Source organism: Dendrobates tinctorius, unplaced genomic scaffold, assembly GCF_039654945.1.
Source record: "Dendrobates tinctorius isolate UK_male_01 unplaced genomic scaffold, ASM3965494v1 ptg000134l, whole genome shotgun sequence".
Lineage (NCBI taxonomy): Eukaryota > Metazoa > Chordata > Amphibia > Anura > Dendrobatidae > Dendrobates > Dendrobates tinctorius.
In genome coordinates this window covers 24,137,302-24,160,143 of record NW_027361802.1, presented here as the reverse complement: position 1 = coordinate 24,160,143, position 22,842 = coordinate 24,137,302, and the positions used below count along the sequence as shown (strand labels likewise).

General features: G+C 45.4%; 1 protein-coding gene across 1 annotated transcript in view; it reads right to left on the bottom strand.

Moving 5' to 3' along the window:
- VPS13A (vacuolar protein sorting 13 homolog A) overlaps positions 1-22,842 on the bottom strand; it is a 386,554-nt gene that overhangs the window by 101,379 nt on the left and 262,333 nt on the right. The window contains exons 41-48 of the mRNA XM_073543803.1: positions 21,376-21,738; positions 20,017-20,118; positions 18,927-19,085; positions 15,574-15,835; positions 14,030-14,190; positions 12,685-12,788; positions 10,982-11,261; positions 160-555 (exon numbers count right to left, since the gene is read on the bottom strand). Of these exons, the coding sequence (XP_073399904.1) occupies positions 160-555; positions 10,982-11,261; positions 12,685-12,788; positions 14,030-14,190; positions 15,574-15,835; positions 18,927-19,085; positions 20,017-20,118; positions 21,376-21,738 (1,827 nt within the window). The remainder of the gene's footprint in view (positions 1-159; positions 556-10,981; positions 11,262-12,684; positions 12,789-14,029; positions 14,191-15,573; positions 15,836-18,926; positions 19,086-20,016; positions 20,119-21,375; positions 21,739-22,842) is intronic.

Genomic DNA, 22,842 nt, shown 5'->3' with positions numbered 1-22,842 from the left:
AACAAAACACCAGGCCAGGTGTAGTGCAAAGATGTAAAAAAATAAAAAGGCTTATTTTCACACCAGTTGGGCTTGTTTGGTTGGTTTGCTTATTGATTTTTTTTTTTCTTTAAAAGGTTAACATTTCCATTAATTGCTATTGAGTATCCAATGATATACCTTATTATTCTGGAAAAAGTTCTTTGGCTTGAAAGAGAAAAGAAGAGGTTTCTTGTGATCAGCAGGATGCTTCCGGTGCACGTCGTCAGCCTTGTACTGCAGCAGTCTCCCGGTCTTGTTGACCATCCAGTAGGGACTATGAATTGCTAGAATAGTTTGCCCCGTAGTATAAGTGACATGGACAGCGATATCCAGCTCTACCTTCTCCAGCTCGGAGATGCTGCAGAATGTGATGAAGTGAATATCTGCCTGCTTGCTTTGGATGTGATACTTGACTTCCCAGTTGAAGTCAAGATAATTTAATAAGCACAATCTCAGCTTAGTTTCATCTATGACTGCACTATGTATCTGGACTGAACAGCCATCTTCTATCAGAACACGCTCATTCTCTGCACCCTGTGATAAAAACAAATATATTTAACTATACAAAGTCAGAATAATCTATTTAAATTGACATTGTAACAAGAAATATGGTCTCTAAATAGAAGAGAGGGCATGCTGTGAATACTGGGCAGCAGACATGGCGACTACTGTAACTTCTGGGAAAGTTGTTGCCTACTTGCCTGCATTCTCCTACATTAAATTAACACAGACTTTTTATCTATAAATAACCCTCATTTAATTAAGGGAATGGAAGCAGATTTGTCATCAGATCTCATCATGCAAACTGAATGCATTATTCATCTGATCTCTTAGAGCTGATGAAGCTCCATGTAAGAATAAGGGCCCCGTCACACATAGCGACGCACCAGCGATCCCGACAACGATATTACCTTGTCAGGATCGCTGGTGCATCGCTACATGATCGCTGGTGAGCTGCAAAACAGGCAGCTTCACCAGCGATCAGCACCAGCGACACATGGGTAACAAGCGACGCACGTCGCTTTGTTACCCACTGTGTACCTTAGTTACCAGCGCGCTGGAGCAGGGATCTGGTAACCAAGGTACACATCGGGTTTCTAAGCGGCACGTGGCACTTTTAAACCTGATGTGTTCCTTGGTTTCCAGCTCCCTGCACCAGCGCGCTGGTAACTAAGGTACACATGGGGTTTCTAAGCAGCGAGCGCCGCTTAGAAACTCGACGTTTACCTTAGTTACCAGCGTGCTGATCGCTGGTCTCCCGCCTGTCACACGCAGCGATGCGTGCTGGCCAGCGGGAGACTAGTGATCAAAAAAATGTCCTGGGTATTCCAGGACGATCAGCGATAACCGGCAGGGGGGCCGGTCGCTGGTAAGAGTCACACACAGCAATCTCGCTGGTGAGATCGCTGTTGCGTCACAAAACTTGTGACTCAGCAGCGATCTCGCTAGCAAGATCGCTATGTGTGACGGGGGCTTAAGGGCCTAATCCACTGTGATGGTTTCCCTGCCTGCTCATTTTAACTTGAGGTTTGTATAACCATCCAGACATGGATTTTCAAAGTAAACACACTAGCCTCATCAGGTTGAAAAGATCCAATTATGAATGCAGATAGTATTGTAAACTCTGATGACAGATCTGCTTTTAGAGGAAACCTGTTAGTAACATATTATCTTTGCAATCTTTAAAAAATATAGTTTTATCCTGCAGAATTGTATATGCGAGTGAGGCAAGAGTAGTCCGGTGAGGAGTGTTTTTCCCTGGACTAGGCCTGCCTCATATCTTGTAATCATCCCTCTCTGGGCGTGATAGACAGCTTGGGTACACACTCCCCCATGGCAGGATCCAAAGGCAGACTGGCAATCATGCTAGCATACTAGCCCAGTAGATGAGACACCACCCGGACTAGTCCTGCCTCCATAGGATAAGCAGTGCTGCAGGATAAAAGTGTGTTATATAAAGATTGAAGGATTAGTAAGTACTGTATATGAAACATCTTATTAGAATTCAGCATGTTGCAGCTATGCCACTGTAGTAGCAGGTAGAGACAGGGGAACCGGACAGGTTTCCTTTAATAGGAATGATCATTATACTATACTGCTATACGATCACTTAAAAACAAATACTAAAATCAACAGAATGCAACAAACCCAAGGACTGTAACTAATACTACCGTTTCCCCGAAAATAGGGCGCCCCCCGAAAGTAAGGCATGCTAGGGGGAGCACTGTGCCTGCTAATATAAGGCACCCCCCCGAAAATAAGGCATACCTTGTTCTGTGCATGGGGCATGCAGTTGTGTCTCGCTCCCGCTGTCCGGTGCCCGCCACTGCAGCCGTGATGTTCGCAGGAGTTAACACAGCCTCGGAGCTGTGTGCCGATCTCCGCCCATGAGCCCTGCGCCAATCACAGCACAGGAACCATGGGCCAGCTAACGTCATCCATAGCCTCTGATTGTTCCTGGGCTGTGATTGGCCCAGGGCTCCTGCACCACCAAAGCACTGAAAGCAGCACCGCGGAGGAAACCAGTAAGAAAGTGAAAGTGTGTGCGTGTGTGTCTGTGTATGGGTGTGTGTCTGTGTATGGGTGTGTGTCTGTGTAAGGGTGCGTGTGTGTGTGTGTACACGGTACACACATGGGAGGCTGCAGTGGGATACTGTGATAATGGGCGGCTGCAGTGGGATACCGGGATGATGGGAGGCTGCAGTGGGATGATGTAGGATGATGGGAGGCTGCAATACTGTACTGTAGAATGATGGGCGCTGTAATGGAATGATGGGGGTGCTGTATTGGGGACTGTAAAGGGATGATGAGGGCTGCAATGGGATGATGGGAATATTTGGGGCTGCAAAATGATGATGGGGCTGCTACGGTAAAGGAACTGCTGTGGTTGATTGTTACGGTAGCGGTACAGTGTCCAGAAAGTGTGTGGGAGCCATTTTAGAGCCCTTATATTTTGTGGCCATGTGTGGGAGTCAGGCAATTACAGTACCGTAGTGTGTTACTTTGATTTGTTGTCTGCTTTTCTGCTGAACGGTCTACCGTAAAATACCGTACTGTAAAAGAAATACCGTAAACAATGGTGATACGGTATATTTTTACCCCTAGACATGAGCGCTAAAAGAAAGAGCTATTCCGTTGAGTACAAAAAAGGAATCGTGGAAGAATCTTGGGGCAAAAATTTTACTGAATACTGCAAAGAGAAAATGTTGAGTGTCTGATTGGTCCAAAAATGGCGAGCAGATTATGGTAACCTCAGTCAACAAGTGGACAGCGGAAATGCTAAAAAGCGCAAGGTTGGATTTGGTCGGCAACCATTATATTCCGAGCTGGAAGACCTGATCTGTGAGTGGGTTGCTGACAGGAGAGCAAAGATATTGGTTGTGACTAGGGCTCAGATTCAAGAATTTTCCCTTGCAATGGCACCACAGTTTGAAATTGCCCCTGAAGAATTCAAGGCATCACAACACTGGCTGGATAACTTCCTTAAATGAAGTGAACTGTCTTTGAGAAGATCCACAACACTCTTTAGGCTGGAAGAGGCTGAAATTATTAAACGCGCATTTGCATTAAAGACCTTTGTTGATGACGCTGACTTCTCTAAATACAATCTTTCCAACATGATTGCCATGGATGAAACGGCAGTGTTTATGGGCCAAGCATCTCAAACAACAATTGAACAACAAGGTGCCTCTTCAGTGTACGTTCCCTCCACTGCTTATGAAAGTGCACGTTACCTGTATTTTGGCGATGCGTCTGGATGGCACTAAAGTCCCACCTTTACTCATTTCAAAGGGCAAGAAAGACAAGATTGAACGTGTTTCAGGCATTTATATTCTTGAAACTGAAAAAGCCTGGGCCACACAAGCAGTTATAAGGAAGTGGGTCGATTTAATGCTGCTGCTAGTTATGCGAGGGAGCTAAAGAGGAATGCTGATCTGGGATGCAGCCAGCACACACCGCGCCAAAGACATGAAGAACTTCCTTCATGAGAGAAAAATAGATCAAATAATGATTCCTGCAGGAATGACGGCTTATCTCCAGTCTCTTGATATCGCCATTAACAAGCCATTCAAGGACAATTTGCGTGTGGAAATCAATGACTACATTGAAAACAGAATGGAGAGAAATCAACGTGGCAACTTTGTGAAACCTAAACTGCCAGTGATTGTGACTTGGGTGAAGAATTCATGGGAGAAAATCACTGACACTTGCATTGCAAATGCACTACGAGCACGCTACCTTGACAAGAAGTGCTCATTTAAAGACACTGCTATTGCTAGACATGAGAGATATGGGCCAATGATTCTGAAAGAAATGGAGTCACAAGAAATTCCACAGGAACTTCAGAGTTTGGATTGTTATGATGATGTTACAGAAGATGATGACATAGTTGTCATTGAATAAATCTTGTTTTGTGTTATTAAATAATGAGATCAGTAAATGAACCATTGTTCGTTGTTTTACATGTTGTACATGGAAATACCGTAATTATACGGTAGTAACAAGAAATTCTTGATACGATGCACAGTTTTTTTTTATTCTACTGTTTTGTGATGACTACTGTTCAGTATATGCTGGTATGTTAATAAATGTTAATTTTTTTGTTCAAAAAAAATTTGTCACTTCTTTTTCTTGAGAAAATAAGACACCCCCCCCGAAAAAGGAGATTTTTGTGTACCCACCGTAAAATCTCTTTCTCTTAGCCTCTAATTGGGGGACACAGAACCATGGGTATTATGCTGCTGTCCACTAGGAGGCGACACTATGTATAATCTGAAAAAGTAACTATGGCTCCTCCTCTGCAGTATACACCCCTGGACGGCGTCAGCCTTCTCTAGTTTTGTGTAAAAGCATTAGGAGGAACGTAACAGAGAATAACATAACCATGCCTGTAAGAAGGCTACTATGCACGAGCTCGAAGAACAATATGAGAACTCAACCATAAACAACGGCCCGTAAAGGCAACAGGGTGGGAGCTGTGTCCCCCAATTAGAGGCTAAGAGAAAGAGATTTTACGGTGAGTACACAAAAATCTCCTTTACTCTGTCGCCTCATTGGGGGACACAGAACCATGGGACGTCCCAAAGCAGTCCCTGGGTGGGAAGCAATGGACGAATATTGTGCTAGCAGGACCCTAAACTTGGGGCACTGCAGCCTGCAGAACCCGTCTACCGAGGCTCGCGTCCACTGAGGACTGGGTATGAACACTGTAGTGTTTCGTAAACGTGTGTAGGCTAGTCCAAGTGGCCATCTTGCACACTTGTGCCGAAGCCTGGTGCCGAATGGCCCAGGAGGCCCCTACTGCCCGTGTATAGTGTGCCGTGATACTGGCCGGAAGAGGGGAACTGTTAAGTCGGTAGGCCTCATGTATGATGGACTTGATCCACCTGGCAAGGGTAGCCTTGGAAGCCGGCAGGCCCTTGCGACCGCCTTCCGGAAGAATGAAGAGGGAACCAGACTTCCGGAAGGGTGCAGTCCTGGACACGTAAATCCGCAATGCTCTGACGAGGTCAAGCGTATGCAGAGCCTTCTCCACTCTATGAACCGTAACCGGACAAAGGGATGGCAGTGAGATTTCCTCATTTATGTGAAAGGTGGACACAACCTTCGGAAGGAAGGATGGTACAGTACGGAGAACCACCTTGTCCTGGTGAAAAGCTAGGAAAGGCCGTCTGCAGGAAAGTGCTGACAATTCCGACACTCTGCGTAGCGAGTTGATTGCCACTAGAAAAAACCCTTTCTGTGACAGAATGCAGAGTGGAACTCTTTAAGGGGTTTGAAGGGTGGTGCTTGCAATGCTGTCAGGACCAGGTTGAGGTCCCACGTTTCCAGTGGACGTCTGTAGGGGGGAACCAATCGGGAAACTCCCTGGAGGAAAGTCCTTACTTGCGGTTTGGTAGCAATGCGCCTTTGAAAAAGGACTGAAAGCGCTGACACCTGACTCTTAAGCGAGTCTAGGGATAGCTTGGCGTCTAGGCCCAATTGAAGGAAACCTAGTACCTTCGGGAGGGAATAAGGGAGTGGGACTTGTCCGTGAGATTCGCACCAGGAAAAGAAAGCTCTCCAGGTACGATAATAAATCTTGGCGGAGGCTGGCTTCCTTGCCCTGATCATAGTCGCAGTGACATCCGGTGAGAACCCTGCCTTGGTTAGAATCCAGGTTTCAAGGGCCATGCCGTCAAATTGAGAGCCCCTGAATTCTGATGGTAGAACGGACCTTGTGACAGAAGGTCGTGACGGTTGGGGAGACGCCAGGGAGCGTCTGCTGTAAGTTGTACGATGTCGGCGTACCATGTACGTCTGGGCCAGTCCGGCACGATCAGAATGGTTGGAACTCCCTCGTTTGATCTTCCTCACGACCCTGGAGATCAGGGGGAGGGGTGGAAAAATGTACAGGAGCTGGAACTGGGTCCAGTCCTGGACCAGGGCATCCGCTCCGAGCGACCGCAGGTCGTGTGTCCTCGCCATGAAATTGGAGACCTTGGCATTGAGATGGGATGCCATTAGGTCCACATCCGGGGTTCCCCAGCGTTGACAGATCTGGTAAAAAATTTCAGGGTGGAGAGACCACTCCCCCGAGTCCATTCCTTGCCTGCTGAGGAAGTCAGCTTCCCAGTTTTCCACACCCGGAATGTGGACCGCAGAGAGTACCGACCTCGCGTCTTCCGCCCAGTGGAGGATATGTGCCACTTCTCTCATCGCCTGGGCGCTGCGGGTCCCGCCATGGTGATTCAGATATGCCACCGCCGTGGCATTGTCCGACTGTATCCGTATGTGCGAGGCTGCAAGCAAGTGATGAAAGGCTCTCAGTGCCAGGAAGATGGCTCGGATTTCCAGGATATTGATGGGCAAGGTCGCTTCCATTGGTGACCACTTGCCTTGTGCCCTGTGATGTCGGTGCACCGCACCCCAACCTGTCAGGCTTGCATCGGTGGTCAGGACCTTCCATTGACCTGAGAGAAAGGGTTTTCCTCATGCAAGCGAAGTTAGCTTGAGCCACCAATGTAGGGACCTCCTGGTTGACGATGTCAACCGGAACTCCCTGTCGAGGGAGATGGGATTCCTGTCCCAAGATCTGAGGATGGCTAGCTGAAGAGGCCTGAGGTGAATCTGGGCAAATGGCACTGCCTCCATTGCTGCTGCCATCCTGCCGAGGACTCTCATGGCAAACCGGAGAGATCGGGGAGGATTGCGGAGGAGTGTGCGAACTCCCAGACGGAGGGCCAGTGTCTTGTCCTTGGGAAGGAGCACCAGACCCCTGGAAGTGTCGAATAACATTCCCAGGAAGGTTAGAGTCTGACTCGGGGTAGTCGATGATTTCTGTAGGTTGACTAACCATCCCAGACGACTCAGTGTGTCTATTGTGATTGAGACACTGACCTCGCAGTCCTTGAAGTTGGAAGACTTGATGAGAAGGTCGTCCAGGTACGGAACGACTAGAATGCCTCTGGAATGTAGAACGTCCATGGTGGCTGCCATGACCTTGGTAAACGTTCTTGGAGCCGTGGCGAGTCCGAACGGGAGGGCGACAAACTGGTAGTGGTTTTGGTTGACCGCGAACCTGAGAAACCTTTGATGGGCGGGAGCAATTGGTATGTGCAGATATGCGTCTTGTATGTCTATGGAGGCAAGGTATTCTCCCTGCTCCATGGATGTTATGATGGACCGGAGGGACTCCATGCGGAAATGACGGACTCGTACATATTTGTTGAGCTGTTTTAGGTCTAGTATGGCCGGACGCTGCCTCCTTTCTGGTGAACTACAAATAGATTGGAGTAGAAGCCTCGTAACCTTTCGTTCGTGGGAACCGGCACCACGACTCCTGCTTGAAGGAGAGAGGAGACCGCTTGGTGGAAGGCACGAGCCTTGTCTGATGGTGTTGGTGGAATAGAGATGAAGAACCGGTTTGGTGGAGTGGAAGTGAACTATCTTGTATCCGGAAGACACTATTTCCCTGACCCACCTGTCTTCTGTAATAGGCAGCCAGACTTGCTGAAAGAGTAAAAGTCGCCCGCCTACTGGTGGGATGTCTTCCGGAGTTCGTGAGTCATGATGAAGCGAAGTTCTGAGGTTTTCCTCCCTTGGGTTTCGCTTGGCCTGCTTTCGACTGCCAAGTCCTGTCCGGACTCTCCGCCGTCTGTGGCTTGTCCCTGGAGAGCGGTTACGATTTTACGCTGGGCGCGAGACGGACCAGCCCGAAGAGTTCCGAAAGGATCGTAATCGTGTCTGGTTTCTCCGTTTAAACGTGCGTTTAGGTTTCAGTTGAGGGAGAGAGGTACTCTTACCCCCAGTGGCATTGGATATCATTGTGTCCAACTTTTCGCCGAAAAGCCTTCCACTAAGGTACGGAAGATGCGAGAGGGACTTCTTTGAGGCCGCATCCGCTTTCCATTCTCGCAGCCAGAGGATACGCCGAATCGTAATGGCGTTTGCCGCTATCCCCGCTAGACCTCTTGCTGAGTCTAGGGATGCATGAAGCATGTAGTCTGCTACCACTGCTATCTGAACCGCTTGGTCAGAGAGCCCGGTATTTGAAGCTTGAAGACCCTCCTGCAGTTTTTTGGCCCAAGCCAGGATGGCCTTGGCCGCCCAAACTGAAGCGAACGCAGGGGCCAAGGAGGCCCCTGCAAGCTTTGAAAATGGAACGAGCCATGCGTTCTACTTGCCGGTCTGCGGCGTCCCTGAGGGTTGAGATATCTGGTAGAGAGAGTAGGGTCTGTGCTGCTAGTCTAAATACCGGGGGGTCCACTTCGGGTGGATCTGTCCACTGTTTGGTGTCCTTCTGTGAGAAGGGGTACTTCGCTTCCAAATATTTGCGATTGGCAAATTTTTTCTCAGGTTGCGAAAACTGCTTAGTAAGTATCGTCTGAAACTCATGGTGATTAAGGAAGACCTTAGGTGGTTTCAGAACACTTTTGAAACAAATATGTTCTGGGGCTTCCGGGGCTAGCTCTGAAATTTCCAGCACCCGATGGATGGCAGAGATTATGTCCTCAACTAGCGCTGTATTGCTAGGGGGAGAAGGTACCACGGACCTCTCCGTTTCGTTGTCTGAGTCGGAGTCACAGATGCCTTCCGAATCCTGTGTATCGCTAAGGTGTTCCCTGGTGGGCGATCTGGGGCGGAGGTCTTCTGTGGTGGGGGATCTCTGTGGTGAACTGCATTGTCTGTCTCTGACAGGGGACTGCCTAGGAGACCTGGAATGACGGTGTCTCTCCCTGGGAGGGGATGACCTTGTGCTATAGGACGACTCAGGTGATCGTGACCTGTGGGTCCGCTTACGTCTGTGAGAGTCGGAAACAGCATGTTCCTGAGACAAGCTGTCCGCTTGCTGGGTAACGTTCATAGCCGGGACACAACCCTGCAGAGCTTGCAGCAATGTAGCGGTTATCTATGGACTGTGTCATAGACTGCGACATCTGAGTAGCCCATTCCGGCGTGGTATCCGACACTGAAGCATTGGTAGGGACTCCCTGGGGTTCTGACCCAGAGTTCTGGATGCAATCCCGTCAGTGTGGATACGTGCTGCCACTGGGGAGCGTGGCTTTGCAGGCTGTGCAGAATGCATAGAAACATTCCTGCCTGGTTCTCTTTCTTGAGCCCGGCATAGTGCACAGAGGCTGGCTATCAGGGATCCTACAGGGGTGGCTACGCAGAGGGAACCCACAGAGAGCCTTATAGGTAGTATGGATTCACAGCTGAGTAAAGAGAACCCAGCTGTGAATTTACCCCACCAGTGTGCCCCTAGGTCCAGCGCCGACAAATCCCAGTTCTGTGCCCCCCCGGAGACTGCTGTGGTTCTCCTTCCTGCTGGAGGCATCCGTTGTCAGGATGTCTGCAGCCAAAAGAATGGCCACCGGGACGCTGAGGAGAGGGAGGAGGGGGCGGAGAGCTGAAAAGGGCGCGCTGGGCTATGTAGAAACACACCCTTTCTGCCTCGATCCGCCCCTTCTATGACACTATAGAGTGTCATTTTAGTCATCCGGGGGGCGGAGAAAAGGCGGCAGCTTCAGCTAGGCCGAAGCCGCTGTCTCAAGTAGAGGTCTGATGCCCAGGAGGGCTCCAGGGCGGCGCGGTAGTCCGGGAGGGGGTCGGATCTGTACCAGACCCCCCCGGAATGGGCAACTGGCTAGCGGTGGGGGCAGCAGGGGTAGCGGTTCCTGTTTGGGGGGTCCCTCTGGAGCACTATGGAGCCGCTGCTGCTGCAGACAGGGGCGCAGAAAGCCCTGTATCTGCTGTGCCATGTCTGCCTGCACCCTCCTCTGGCCCCAGCAGGATCCCACAGCTGGTCTGGGGTCCCTGGTGCAGAGTGCCACCTATTCACCGACCCTACCTGAGGTGTCTCAACCTAATGCCCCCTGAGGGGGATTAGGGAGGGTGCGTCTGTCACCGTCAGGGGGTCTTCATCCTCGCCTCGACCTCAACCCAGACCCCAAAGGGGTTGGGGAAGGAGGGGGTCTCAACTTCGGACCAGTACCCGAGGGACTGGGGAAGGAGCGACATGGGAAATAGCCGTCTCCACTTCAACTGGGCAACCCTAAAAAGGGGGCCAAGGAAGGAGCCATGCCGGGAGTCTCGCTGGAGACCCACTTTTCTTCATCTGTATTCCGGACGAAAAAGGAAAAAACGGACGAAAAAAAAAGGTGTGCCTCCTTGCGACACTAAGGAAAAACTGGAGAAGGCTGACGCCGTCCAGGGGTGTATACTGCAGAGGAGGAGCCATAGTTAATCTTTTTCAGATTATGCATAGTGTCGCCTCCTAGTGGACAGCAGCATAACACCCATGGTTCTGTGTCCTCCAATGAAGCGACAGAGTAATAAGACATGGTGCAACTTTCGGAGCAAAAATTAATATAAGACGGTGTCTTATTTTCGGGGAAACAGGGTAATAAGTATCTTTAATATTGAGTTTAATAGGCCTTTATCTAGCACACTTTTGAGCAGGAGACCATACACATACCTCACGAGAGTATGTTATCTGGTAAGGAAGCAAATTCTGTAGCACGACATTTGGCCATAAATGAACAACGTATGGCACATCCCATCTCTTATCGATACAATCAGAGGAAATGAGTGTGTCCATCACGGGTACAACATTTACAATGAAAGAATCTGTGTTTCTTTTACGAGACTGACACTTTCTCCCCAACAGTAAACCTTGATTTTTCAAGAACTCTTCAAAGTCAATTCCTTCACATTTCTCATACTCTTCTTGGGCTGGTTTTAAGCACAGTGTTGATCTGGAAAAAAAAAAAAAAGAGTATATTATGAAAGGACAGTCCAATAGAGGGCACATTATCACCCCTACCTTTATAGTAATCTAGTGTTAGCCAAATAGGAGTTAACAAACCATAACTCATGAGCTCCTCACATGGCCTCTAGGTATCTGGCTTCCATATTTTATCACTTTTGCCTTGCAGCCCTGGGGTTCAGAGTCTGCAAGTAGTGCATGTCTCTTCCATATATACACAAGATCACCTGCACAATACTCAGGAATACAGCTAGAGTAATCTGCCCTAGTGTGTGTATGCGATTTTATCTAAGATCTGGAATCTAGGTTGAGTACAAGTCGGTGCTATGTACGATCAATGTTGGCTTATGCCCTACCTTGTGTTAGGCCGGTTTCACATTAGCGCTTTTTCAGCGCGCGCACGGCCGGGGGTAGCTCCGCCCCCGAGCCGGCTCTCTGCCCGGCGTGCCCGCCCCTTGCTTGTAGCGCCGCCTACTAGCGGACAGCGGCGCCTGCGATCGGCGCACCCTATCTTTAGCATAGGGTGCGCAGATCGTGCGCAGGCCGTGCGCTAGTTGCGCTTTGACCTGCGCTGCGCACTTTTGACGGTGCGCCGTGCGCGCCAAAATCAAACTTTTCGGATTTTGGCGCGCACGGCGCACCGTCAAAAGTGCGCAGCGCAGGTCAAAGCGCAACTAGCGCACAGCCTGCGCACGATCTGCGCACCCTATGCTAAAGATAGGGTGCGCCGATCGCAGGCGCCGCTGTCCGCTAGTAGGCGGCGCTACAAGCAAGGGGCGGGCACGCCGGGCAGAGAGCCGGCTCGGGGGCGGAGCTACCCCCGGCCGTGCGCGCGCTGAAAAAGCGCTAATGTGAAACCGGCCTTAGAGTGTCGAACATTATAATTCTAACAGACATAATGTGACAGATTTAGCAATGTTTTTGCACAAGTTTCCTGATGCAAATACATTGAATAATGAGATGTTTGCGCTGAAAACCGTGTTTATAAAGCCCCCATCCAAGTGTTCCTAATGCACGGATTTCAGCGCAATTGATGAAAGGCAACAATGACACACCATACGAATGGAATAGCAATAACAATAGCTCACTACCACGGAGTATAATCTACTCTGTACATTATAGTCACTATATATATATATATATATATATATATATATATATATATATATATATACACACACACACACACACACACATACATACATATACACACACTCAGTAGTCGTGACAAGCTTTTGGTTGCTGCTAATGTAAGTGCCCTTTAAATTACTGGTCAGACGCCTAAAAAAATAATTCTTAAACTGCTAGTAGATGAAAGTGTTATTCCCAATCCTGACGTAGCTCGACTGTCATGTCAGCTCTACTGACAAAGAAAAGCAAATTTACGTTGCCACTAGAAGAAAAGACTGTACCTGTAGCATGATAGTGGGATGTTAAAATCACTTTCTGGTTCAGCAGTCCCCATACATGTGTCATCGTAATAAATATCAAATGGTACGGAAAAGTGATTTCTTATCTGCAAAGTGTCAGAAGATGATAAAAGAGAGATGATAAAAATCTTCGATATGTTTGATTTGTTCAGAGATTTAAAAAAAAAAAAAAAATAGTAAAAATGATGCAATCACTGAGAAATCCATTCTTATAAAAAGGTGAGGCAGTACCCCGGAACACAGTGTCTGCAAATTGAGATTCTGGCTTGGCTTTTATCCTAAGTTATGTAACAAGGCTCGTTAAAGGGTCGACATTTTAGGATTGCTACTTCCAATAGGTGGCACTAGAGTTCTAGTCCCCTTCCTCTCTGAAGAGACAATTTGTATAATTATAAAAAGGTAGCACTCTTGTACTGCTCTTGCCTGTTTTGGTACAAGTGTATATAGAAACTAATTAAACTTAAAATTATTTTTGACATGTTGGGACCACTGTGTGATACAAGTAATCCAGATTCTGAGACCTCCACTGATTGCTTAAACTGGGGTACAGCTTGTGCGAAATCCCCCACTGAGCAGTGTATGAGCTCAACAGTAGGCCCGTGGGTCCATGCATCGCGATGCGCAGGCTCGAGAAAATGCTTGGCACTTCTGCCTTTTTTTGAGCATTTAGTGGGGTCCAGGTACTCCTATGACATATCAAAAATGATGCCTAAGTTTATTTACACATTAACATTAGATAGATTAGTCTAGCTAGCATGATAGCACTTTTTTTGTGGGGGAACTGCCAATTTGCATTTCTAGGTAAAAATGACAACATGTGAAAAGTCTATTATTTGAAGGTTTTATGTGCATGAGCTATGTAATATCCCATTGTTAATACTTTTTAGAGGGACAGGATTGTTTTGCCTTCATATGTTTAAAGTGTTGTCCAGTGACAACGAGTTATCGCTAATCCATATGGGTGGGTGCCCTCTCCGCTGGGACCTGCACCAATTAGCAGATCTGTGAAATTTTATCCCCAATGGAGAACTTTTATCCCTGCTTCAAAAAGGTCAGGGCACACTCCTAACTGCCAATCCATTCATACCCCCATGGGTCGGCTGGAATAAGCCGAGTGCATGAAGAGAATAGAGAAGTAATCAAGCATGCGCAATGCTGTTCCATAACAGCTTCACCTTCTGGAGATCATTGCGGGTCCCAGCGGTCAGACCTCCACCGATCAGCAAGCTATTACCTATCCTGCAGATAAGACCTAATTTGTTTTTACCAGATAAGCCCTTTAAATAATACAAATTGGAAGGTGTATTAATAGCCAACATGCTTATACCTGCAATGGTGACCGAATTGTTACCAACTTTGATCCTTCCACAGAGTCGATTTGACAAACAATGTACCGCTCAACACAAGATTCGGAATGTCTTACGCAGTAAAGGCTTCGACCCACTTTGGTTAAAGGGATCTTATCACTGGAGGAGTGATTCAGAGGAGCTGGTATGGAGAAAATAATCCGTTTGGTTTACAAGTCCTAAAAACAGCTTTATAATTCTCATGCAGTTGGTAGAGGAATTAAAACTTTGAAATTAGAATTATATTATTGTGACAGAAATTTGTTTTTGGTTCTCAATGTTATCTTCAACAGACTCTTAGTAAATTAAATTATATAGAAAGGCTGACAAAACCTGCAGGTATGCGTATAACATGCCGGATTCATTAATAGATATTCAATAGGTGTAATAGAAAAAACTCCTTCAGACGAAAATCCAGGTAAAAAATAGAATTTTATTCCAGTGCGATTTAAAAATGAATGACATCTTCTATTTCTTCCAGCAATGTAATATAAATTTCCTATGCGTTTCTGACCGGATTTTCGGCTTGAGGAGTTTTTCCTATTGGATCTAAACAGCACTGAGTCTTGCAGCAGTGGCGTCCCCGTAATGAAGATCCCAGTCATATAGCAGGGGTGAGCTGGTTGCTCTTATTTTTAATAAATGGGTTTCCCAACAACTAAAGAAAAACATATCTTGCTCCAAATATAGCTGGAACTCCATCATCTCTACAAAGCGATGACTTGTGTAATGTAAATGCAGGAAGTGATGACAAGCGGTAAGGGCGCTTTCACATTGCGTTCCGACACCCGTTTGGTGGCACCGTAGGGGCTTAAGTCTGAATCTAAATTGGGTTATTTAATGTCCCAACTCAGTAAGGGCTCCACTACCTCATGTATCACTGCATGCCAATGCTATGCTACCTGATCATGGCAGGCAGCACAGTGAGCAATACAGTTAGGGTGCTTTCACATTACATTCAGGCACCTGCTCAGTGCACCGCTGGGGCTTACATCTGAATCGCCCATAAAACGGGATTCGCACGTCTGCGCCGAAAGGGCCATAGACTAGTAAGATACCGGCAGAGCGGACGGGCGCTCATAATGCAAACGTGCCATGCATCATTCACTCTGCCGGGACCATTATAGTTTATGGCCCTGTCGGTGCATGTGTCAAAATCCAATTTTGCGGGCGGTTCAGACATAAGCCCCAACAGTGCCACCGAGCGGGTGCCTGAACGCAATGTGAAAGCACCCTAACTGTATTGCTCACTGCTGGCTGCCATAATCAGGTAGCATATCATTGGCATGCAATGATACAAGAGGTAGCGGGGCCCGTACTGAGTTGGGACAATAAATAACCCAACTTAAATGGCAAGAATATTTGACTTTTTTTATTCTCACTTGGATAATGTAAATTTTTAGGAGATAGAAAAACATTTTAACAACGTGATTTCATTAGGATTTTTTTTTTAATCCAGAGCAATAGAAGGTTTCTCAACATAACAAAAATCATTTATTTTTCAAAGCATGCGTTAGTAACTTACTGAGCTGGATATAGAAGTGTTTACTGCTAAGGCTCGTCATTGCAGAAAACTGATCAGCCTGGGTTTTGGTACGGACATAATCCATGCTAAGACTCTCCCCATCTCCCAATTCTATGCTCTTCAAATGTGGATCAACATTTAAAGCAGTAAATGAATCACTTGGAGAGACAGAAATAGGGAGGCCCAGAAAATTCTGGATCACAAATGGAGCTTGATCCTTTTTGAAGACATCAGATGTTTTGCTGGCTGCTTCGGCAAAAGCCTGTGGTACAAAATGTGCAGTACAACATCAATAACTAATGCAAAACTGTAACTCAACACAAACAATTACTCTACTAATATATCCAATATATTCATTATCAAAACATGCATACAAGGGGTCTCCATCACAGTTACGACACCTTCTTTCCATCCATTTACTACATTACCTGACAGGGAGTTCATAAAGCACTCTGATCCTTAGAACCATAAGGGGTTTGAGGTGATTAAGGCAAGACATGCCCAGGTGGAAGAAAACTACTACTACCTTTTGAGGTGACAACTTCCTGAGGACAAGTCAAAGACCCTGTAGGGGTTATCTGTACAGTCTTCATGAAAGACACAGTTTGTACTGCACTTTCGTATACAATTATCATGTAATAGCGATGGAGGAGTAATTCGCTTCAGTGTATGCCACTTAATGTATCCTCCTAACTTGATGGAGAACAATACTGATGTGATCCTTGGGTCAGCTTTTAACAAACTAGTGGTTGGCACTACGGGTAGATGGTGATGCTAGGTGGTAGGATAGATATTCCGGCAATAATACAGGAAAGTCCATGGCACTCCTCAGTGGCTAGCGTGGTAACTTTGAACATGAAAACATGTAGGGAAAATTGGGTTACAATATACATGTTCCTATCTTAAGGGTACTCTCAAAAATACTGTAAGACACATGAATAAAATCTCAGAGAGCTTTTTAAATCCAAATATCAACATAAAGATTTCCAAAAAATTCTTTAAAGACAAATATAAGTAAAAAATACAAATTGTCTTTATTTGAAAATTACCTAAATACAAATGACAATACGAAAAGTAATAATTGTTAAACGTACTCTAGAACAGGCGGGCAGCAATATAACCATACAAGCAATGGAGGGTGCAATTTAGAAATAGATGCAGACATGTCAGGTATATAATTGCTGAGCAGCATACACAAAATAGTTAAAGTGCATAGTGCAACCACTGTAGATCAAAAATTTATCATTGCGCAGCAAGACACGTCAGCATAAATAGTAAGGGCAGAGCAGAGGGGGTGAACAACAATAATATCAATGCATTACATACAGTGCTGATCAATCATATAATGTCCCACATAATGTGCTTATTAAATAAAGGACCGCAAGTGGAAGGAGGAAGCCACAGCGAAACGCGCATCGGGGCACTCGCGCTTTGGTTGGACTCTGGCATGGGTAAGAATAGAATGGGGTGCTTATTGTGGTAATGATTGATTCTTATGTGCTGATCTGCACTTGCGGTCCATTATTTAATAAGCACATTATGTGGGACATTATATGATTGATCAGCACTCTATGTAATGCAGTGATATTATTGTTGTTCACCCCCCCTCTGCTCTGCCCATACTATTTATGCTGACATGCCTTGCTGCGCAATGATATATTTTTGATCTACAGTGGTTGCACTATGCATTTTAACTATTTTGTGTATGCTGCTCAGCAATTATATACCTGACATGTCTGTATCTATTTCTAAATTGTGCCCTCCATTGCTTGTATGGTTATATTTCTGCCCGCCTGTTCTAGAGTACGTTTAACGGAATCTGTCACCCCTTTTTGAGATATCATAGAATGATATCATTCAATTTTGTTTCACATAAGGATTCTCTTAGTACTTTTGCTTCCCCCTGACCCCGCACCTTTCATGCATAAATACCTTTTTTATATTGGTTCAGATGTATGTAAACTGCCGCTGGGCGTGGCTTATTCACCTGCTCCCCCCCTCCCTGTCTTGCTCTATGCATTTCTTCTTGTGTAGAGCAAGACAGGGGGGGGGGGGGGGGAGAGGTGAATAAGCCCCGCCCAGCGGACCGGACAGTGGCAGTTTACATACGTCTGAACTGATATAAAAAAAGGTATTTATGAATGAAAGGTGCGGGGTCAGGGGGAAGCAAAAGTACTGAGAGAATCCTTATGTGACACACAATTGAATGATATCATTATATGATATCTCAAAAAAGGGGTGACAGATTCCCTTTAACAATTATTATTACTTTTTGTATTGTCATTTGTATTTATGTAATTTTCAAATAAAGACAATTAGGATTTTTTATTTATATTTGTCTTTAAAGAATTTTTTTGAAATCTTTATGTTGATATTTCAACATGATCTGCTGACAAATCAATAAATTACATCTTCCGCTGCATCTATGAAGTGCCATTAGACAATATTCCTATATTATTAACTTTTACCAAACTGACTGGGAGACTGATTAACATCAGAAGCTCTTCTAAATGCCAGCAGCCTGTTTTCGAGACAGCATTAAACACTGCAGCACTCCAGAATGAAAAGACACTCAGTTCAACTTCGCGTAGCTATGTTCTCCGAGAGGTACACATCACATCTGCTGAAGGTAGATCAAGGGTGATTTAATACACTGACAGAGAGACCACTTATACAGTCACTTGTCGGTTGATCTGACATCTTTGAGCTGAGTTCAATGAACCCTAGTTATTTCCAGTGCTGAAAAGCAAGGACAAACCATGTGGATCTTGTCTGAGATACAAAGGGCCAAGTAGCCACTTAGCTACTCTCCCCTAGTGAACAAATCCATTAACCAGCATAACTAAGGAGTCTAAAGGTGCATTTCCACTGCCTGACTTTCGGAAACGAGTGTTCTTAGGAATGCTCATTTGATTATAAATCGAGCAGTCTGAACAGGCTGCATACCACCTGACAAATGAGAAAAACGCTCATTCATTGGGTGACATGGTCTTTTGCTTTGCCCAAGAGAACATCATCCTCAGCGCTACATTGTCCTGTGCAGGACCTACCTTACTGAGAACAATGGCAATGCAATGGCAACAATGGCAGTATATGCGAACTAAACAATCTATTACTGATTGCTCTGTGCATATCTGAAGCGCCTCCTGCCTGTGTAAACAGGCTATTAAAAAACCGCCAAATGACAAACATGTCTTTTCCAATCATGATTATTTAATGCTGTGCATCGTCGGCAGGTGTAAATGCACCCTTAGAGGATAGCGGTCAGTCAAATAATTGTTTAGCCACTACCTATATGTATACCTATATGTCAACACTTGAAAATGCTTATAGTGATTTATTGAACTTCTTACCTGTCCTAGGTTAGTTAGGGTTACAATCCCACATTTAGACAGTGTGATGTTTAGCTGGTCTTTGGAAAAAATGTTTATGGCTGTAACATAATCAGGTATCTTGTAGTTCTCCTCTTCACCATCTATTTCACAAGACTGCTTTCTCAATTTCTTTTTCACCTAAAATAAACATTGTTATCAAAGGTTCAAAAAGTGGTGAACTTTCCAACTTATGTACAGTACCACCTGATATCAATGAAACATCTTATACTGCTGCACTTGCTACAGGGTTCTGTCTATTAATAATAATCATTTTACTTATATAGCGCCAACACATTCCATAGCACTTTACAATCTATTACTCAGTCATCATACATGGCCAACTAAAAACTTTCTGTAGGGACCACAGCACATAAATTTCAATTGGGAATTCACTTTAAGCTGCTATTGATACATTTTTTGCAGTGGTACAAGAAAGTGTAATAACCAATTGCATTACGTGATAATGAATTTTGTAATCATCATAAATCTCATGTAAAGCATTTATCATAGTGGGTCATACCTATTCCACACATCAGTATATTAAAGGAGTTTTACTGTGCTTTAATATTGATGGCCTACCCTTAGGATAGGTGGTCAATACCAGATGGGCGAAGGTGCGATACCTGCCACCACTGCCGATCAGCTATTCATGCTGGCAGTGGCCAGATGTGATCAGTTGCAGAGTGGAACGAACAGCACAGCTCTGTCAACTGTATAGTGGCCGTGCCGGGTACTGCACATCTACCCCTATTTGAATGATCTGCATCACTCCACGGCAGCTATTTTGCAGTTGCCAGAACTGTGTTGTTCGACTCTCCAACTGAAGCATCCGGCTGCTGCCAGCACCAAGAAAGGCTGATCAGCAAGGATGGTGGCTATCGAACCTTCATCAATATGGCATTGATGGTCTATTCTACGGATAGGTCATCAATATTAACACACCAGACAACCCTTTCAGCTTTTTAACGTTTTTACTTCATAACAAAGCTTTGTGTTTTGCAGATCAAATTCAGATGACAATGTGTTTCATTAAAAATTTTAATTGAACTGTAATAAGTAAAAAACCTACCTTAACCTCAAGACTCCAAGGTCGAAAGCTATCGCTTTTCTCTACTTCCAAAGGTTCTAGCAAAGGCTCCCATACACCAAACATTTCATTGTAGTAATGTACCTGAAAGAAAAAGACGCAGATTCAATTACTGAGCTAGAAAATCGAACAGAGAAATACACATATAGACATTACATTCCCAAACTAGCAATTTATTTTGTTTGGGTAGGGCTTTCAGAATTAGAAGAACATAACTGCTTCCTAAAGGGACCGTCACACTAAGCGATATCGCTAGCAATATTGCTATAACGTCACTGGTTTTTGTGACGTTATAGCGATATTGCTAGCGATATCGCTATGTCTGATACTTACATCCGTCCGCTCCTCCGCTGGTTATCGCTGATCGCGCGAGAACGTCCTGGACCGTTTCTCGTCGTCAGCTTCCTGCTGGGGTGACGAGCAACGCGTGGACGCGGGCGGGAGGACGTCAGGATCCTGCGGCGCTTCCTGTGGAGAGACGAGCGACAAGCGTGGGGCCGGGCGGGAGGACGTCAGGATCGCCTCGTCTGACAGGTAAGTAGCGACCCCTGCGATGTCGCTGGTGAGATCTGCCTGTGTGGCAGCTCACTAGCGACCACTTAGCGATGCACCAGCGATCCTGACCGGGTCATATCGCTGGTCGGGATCGCTGGTGCATCACTAAGTGTGACAGTACCTTAAGAATTATATTCTTGTCCATAGGTTGTGTGTGGCGTCACAGATTAGCCCCTATATCTTCAATATAGCTGGGCTTCAAAATCCAATTTTGTAGGAAATAAAAGGGTTTTATATTATATGTCACAATCTGCTCAGAGCAATCGAAAGTATTAAAATAGCTAATAAAGCTATACTCACCTTCAGGTCTAGAACAACATTCTTTGTCACCCCAGCCTATCGTATGTTCATTTGGCTACAGCGAGAATGTGACCACTGCAGCCAATCACTAGCCTCACTGGTCTACAGCACATACATGCTGTGACCAATGACTGTCAGCAGTATCACTTAAGGTTTATGGGATCTCACTGCAGAAGTGGGCAAAACACAAGACCAGCAGGGAAGATTGGGGACATGACATGACCCCGACAAAACAGAGTATAGTTTTATTAGCTGTTTCAATACTATTGTAGGCTGATTTGATTTTGAAATCTCATTGAAAAACCCTTAAAAAAGGCTCTGACAACCCATTCTTCAATACAGACACAATACCAAGCTGTTGGGGCTGTTCCTCACAAAGGGAGTAAAAGAAGCCCTGTATGACATAGCATGGTTGGTGGGGAGTTGTTTCAGCTCTTCCAGAGGACAAGACCAGCTTTAATATTGTTGAATATATAGGATATGTACCTCTAGCTCAAGTTGGCAGTACAGGTTTATAAGTGTGGTCCAGTTCTTAACATTTCCTTTAAACGAGGATTTTGCTAAAAGAATGGGCAGTGTTCTGTGGCCAACACCAGCTTCAAGAGTTATGACAATCGAATCGATGCTCAAGTCTAATTTTTCCCCTGTTAAGACTATCTGGTCTTTTTCACTATTTTTATTTTCCTTCTCATTTTCTTCTTCAAGAAACCACAATTTTAAATTCTTTAGATCTTTCTTTTTCCAGAGATCTGGTGGGATTGGACTAGTGGCCTCACTGATTGATTCTTTTCTGGATGTTGACAGGGCAGATGTGATGGTGATCACTGTGTTTATTATAACTGGAGAGACCTGTAAAAAAAAAAAAAAAGCAGAAAAAAATTAATATAAATTTTCTAATCTTGCAAATGAACAAAGAAAATGATGTGGTATACCACGGACATGCAAAAAAACAGCAAAAAAGGTACAATGCCAAAAAGACGCAACTGAACATGTCCTTGGATTCAATAGTCATTGACTTCTGCTGTTAATATACAGTATATGTATGTATAAACTGTATTCCAAATTATTATGCAAAAAGAGTTTAGGAGTGATAAGGTTAGAATTTTTTTGTTTGTCATTTAAACTCATTGATGGTGATGTGTGTCAGGGCTCTTTATATCACTGAAAGCAATTGCAGATACCTGTGCAAATTAGTTTGGCAGGTGTGTCCAAATAAAGGCAAGACTACTAAAGAAGGCTGTTCCACATTATTAAGCAGCCTACATTTTTTGCCAAAATGGGAAAGAAAAAGGATGTGTCGGCTGCTGAGAAGCAACAAATTGTGGAGTATTTAGGTCAAGGCATGACTACAATCAACATTGCCAAGACACTTCATAGTGATCATCGCACAATCAAGAAGTATGTAGCTGATTCCCAGCACACACGTGTGCGTGCTGATAAGGAAAAATTGAGGACTCTTTCCAACAGGCAATTGCGTCAGGTTAAAAGAGCAGCTGCAAAAATGCCTTGTCATAGCAGCAAGCTTCTGGTGCCTCCAAGTCCCCTGAACAAGATGCAGGGTCCTTCAGAGGTTTGCAGCTGTGCGTAAGCCATCCTGTCGACCACCTCTATCCACCACACACAAGCAGAAACGGCTCCAGTGGGCCAAATGATACATGAAGACTGACTTCCAAACTGTTTTGTTCACCGATGAGTGCCGTGCAACGCTCGATGGTCCAGATGGATGGAGTGGAGGATGGCTGGTGGATGGACACCCCATGAAAACACGGCTAAGGCGCCAACAAGGAGGAGGTGGAGTAATGTTTTGGGCTGGAATCATGGGGACAGAGATTGTCGGCCCCTTTAGGATCCCTGAAGGGGTAAAGATGAACTCCATAATCTATGTGGAGTTTCTAAAACAGCACTTCCAGCCATGGTTCAAGAGGAAGAACCGTGCTTTCCGCAGCAAGATCA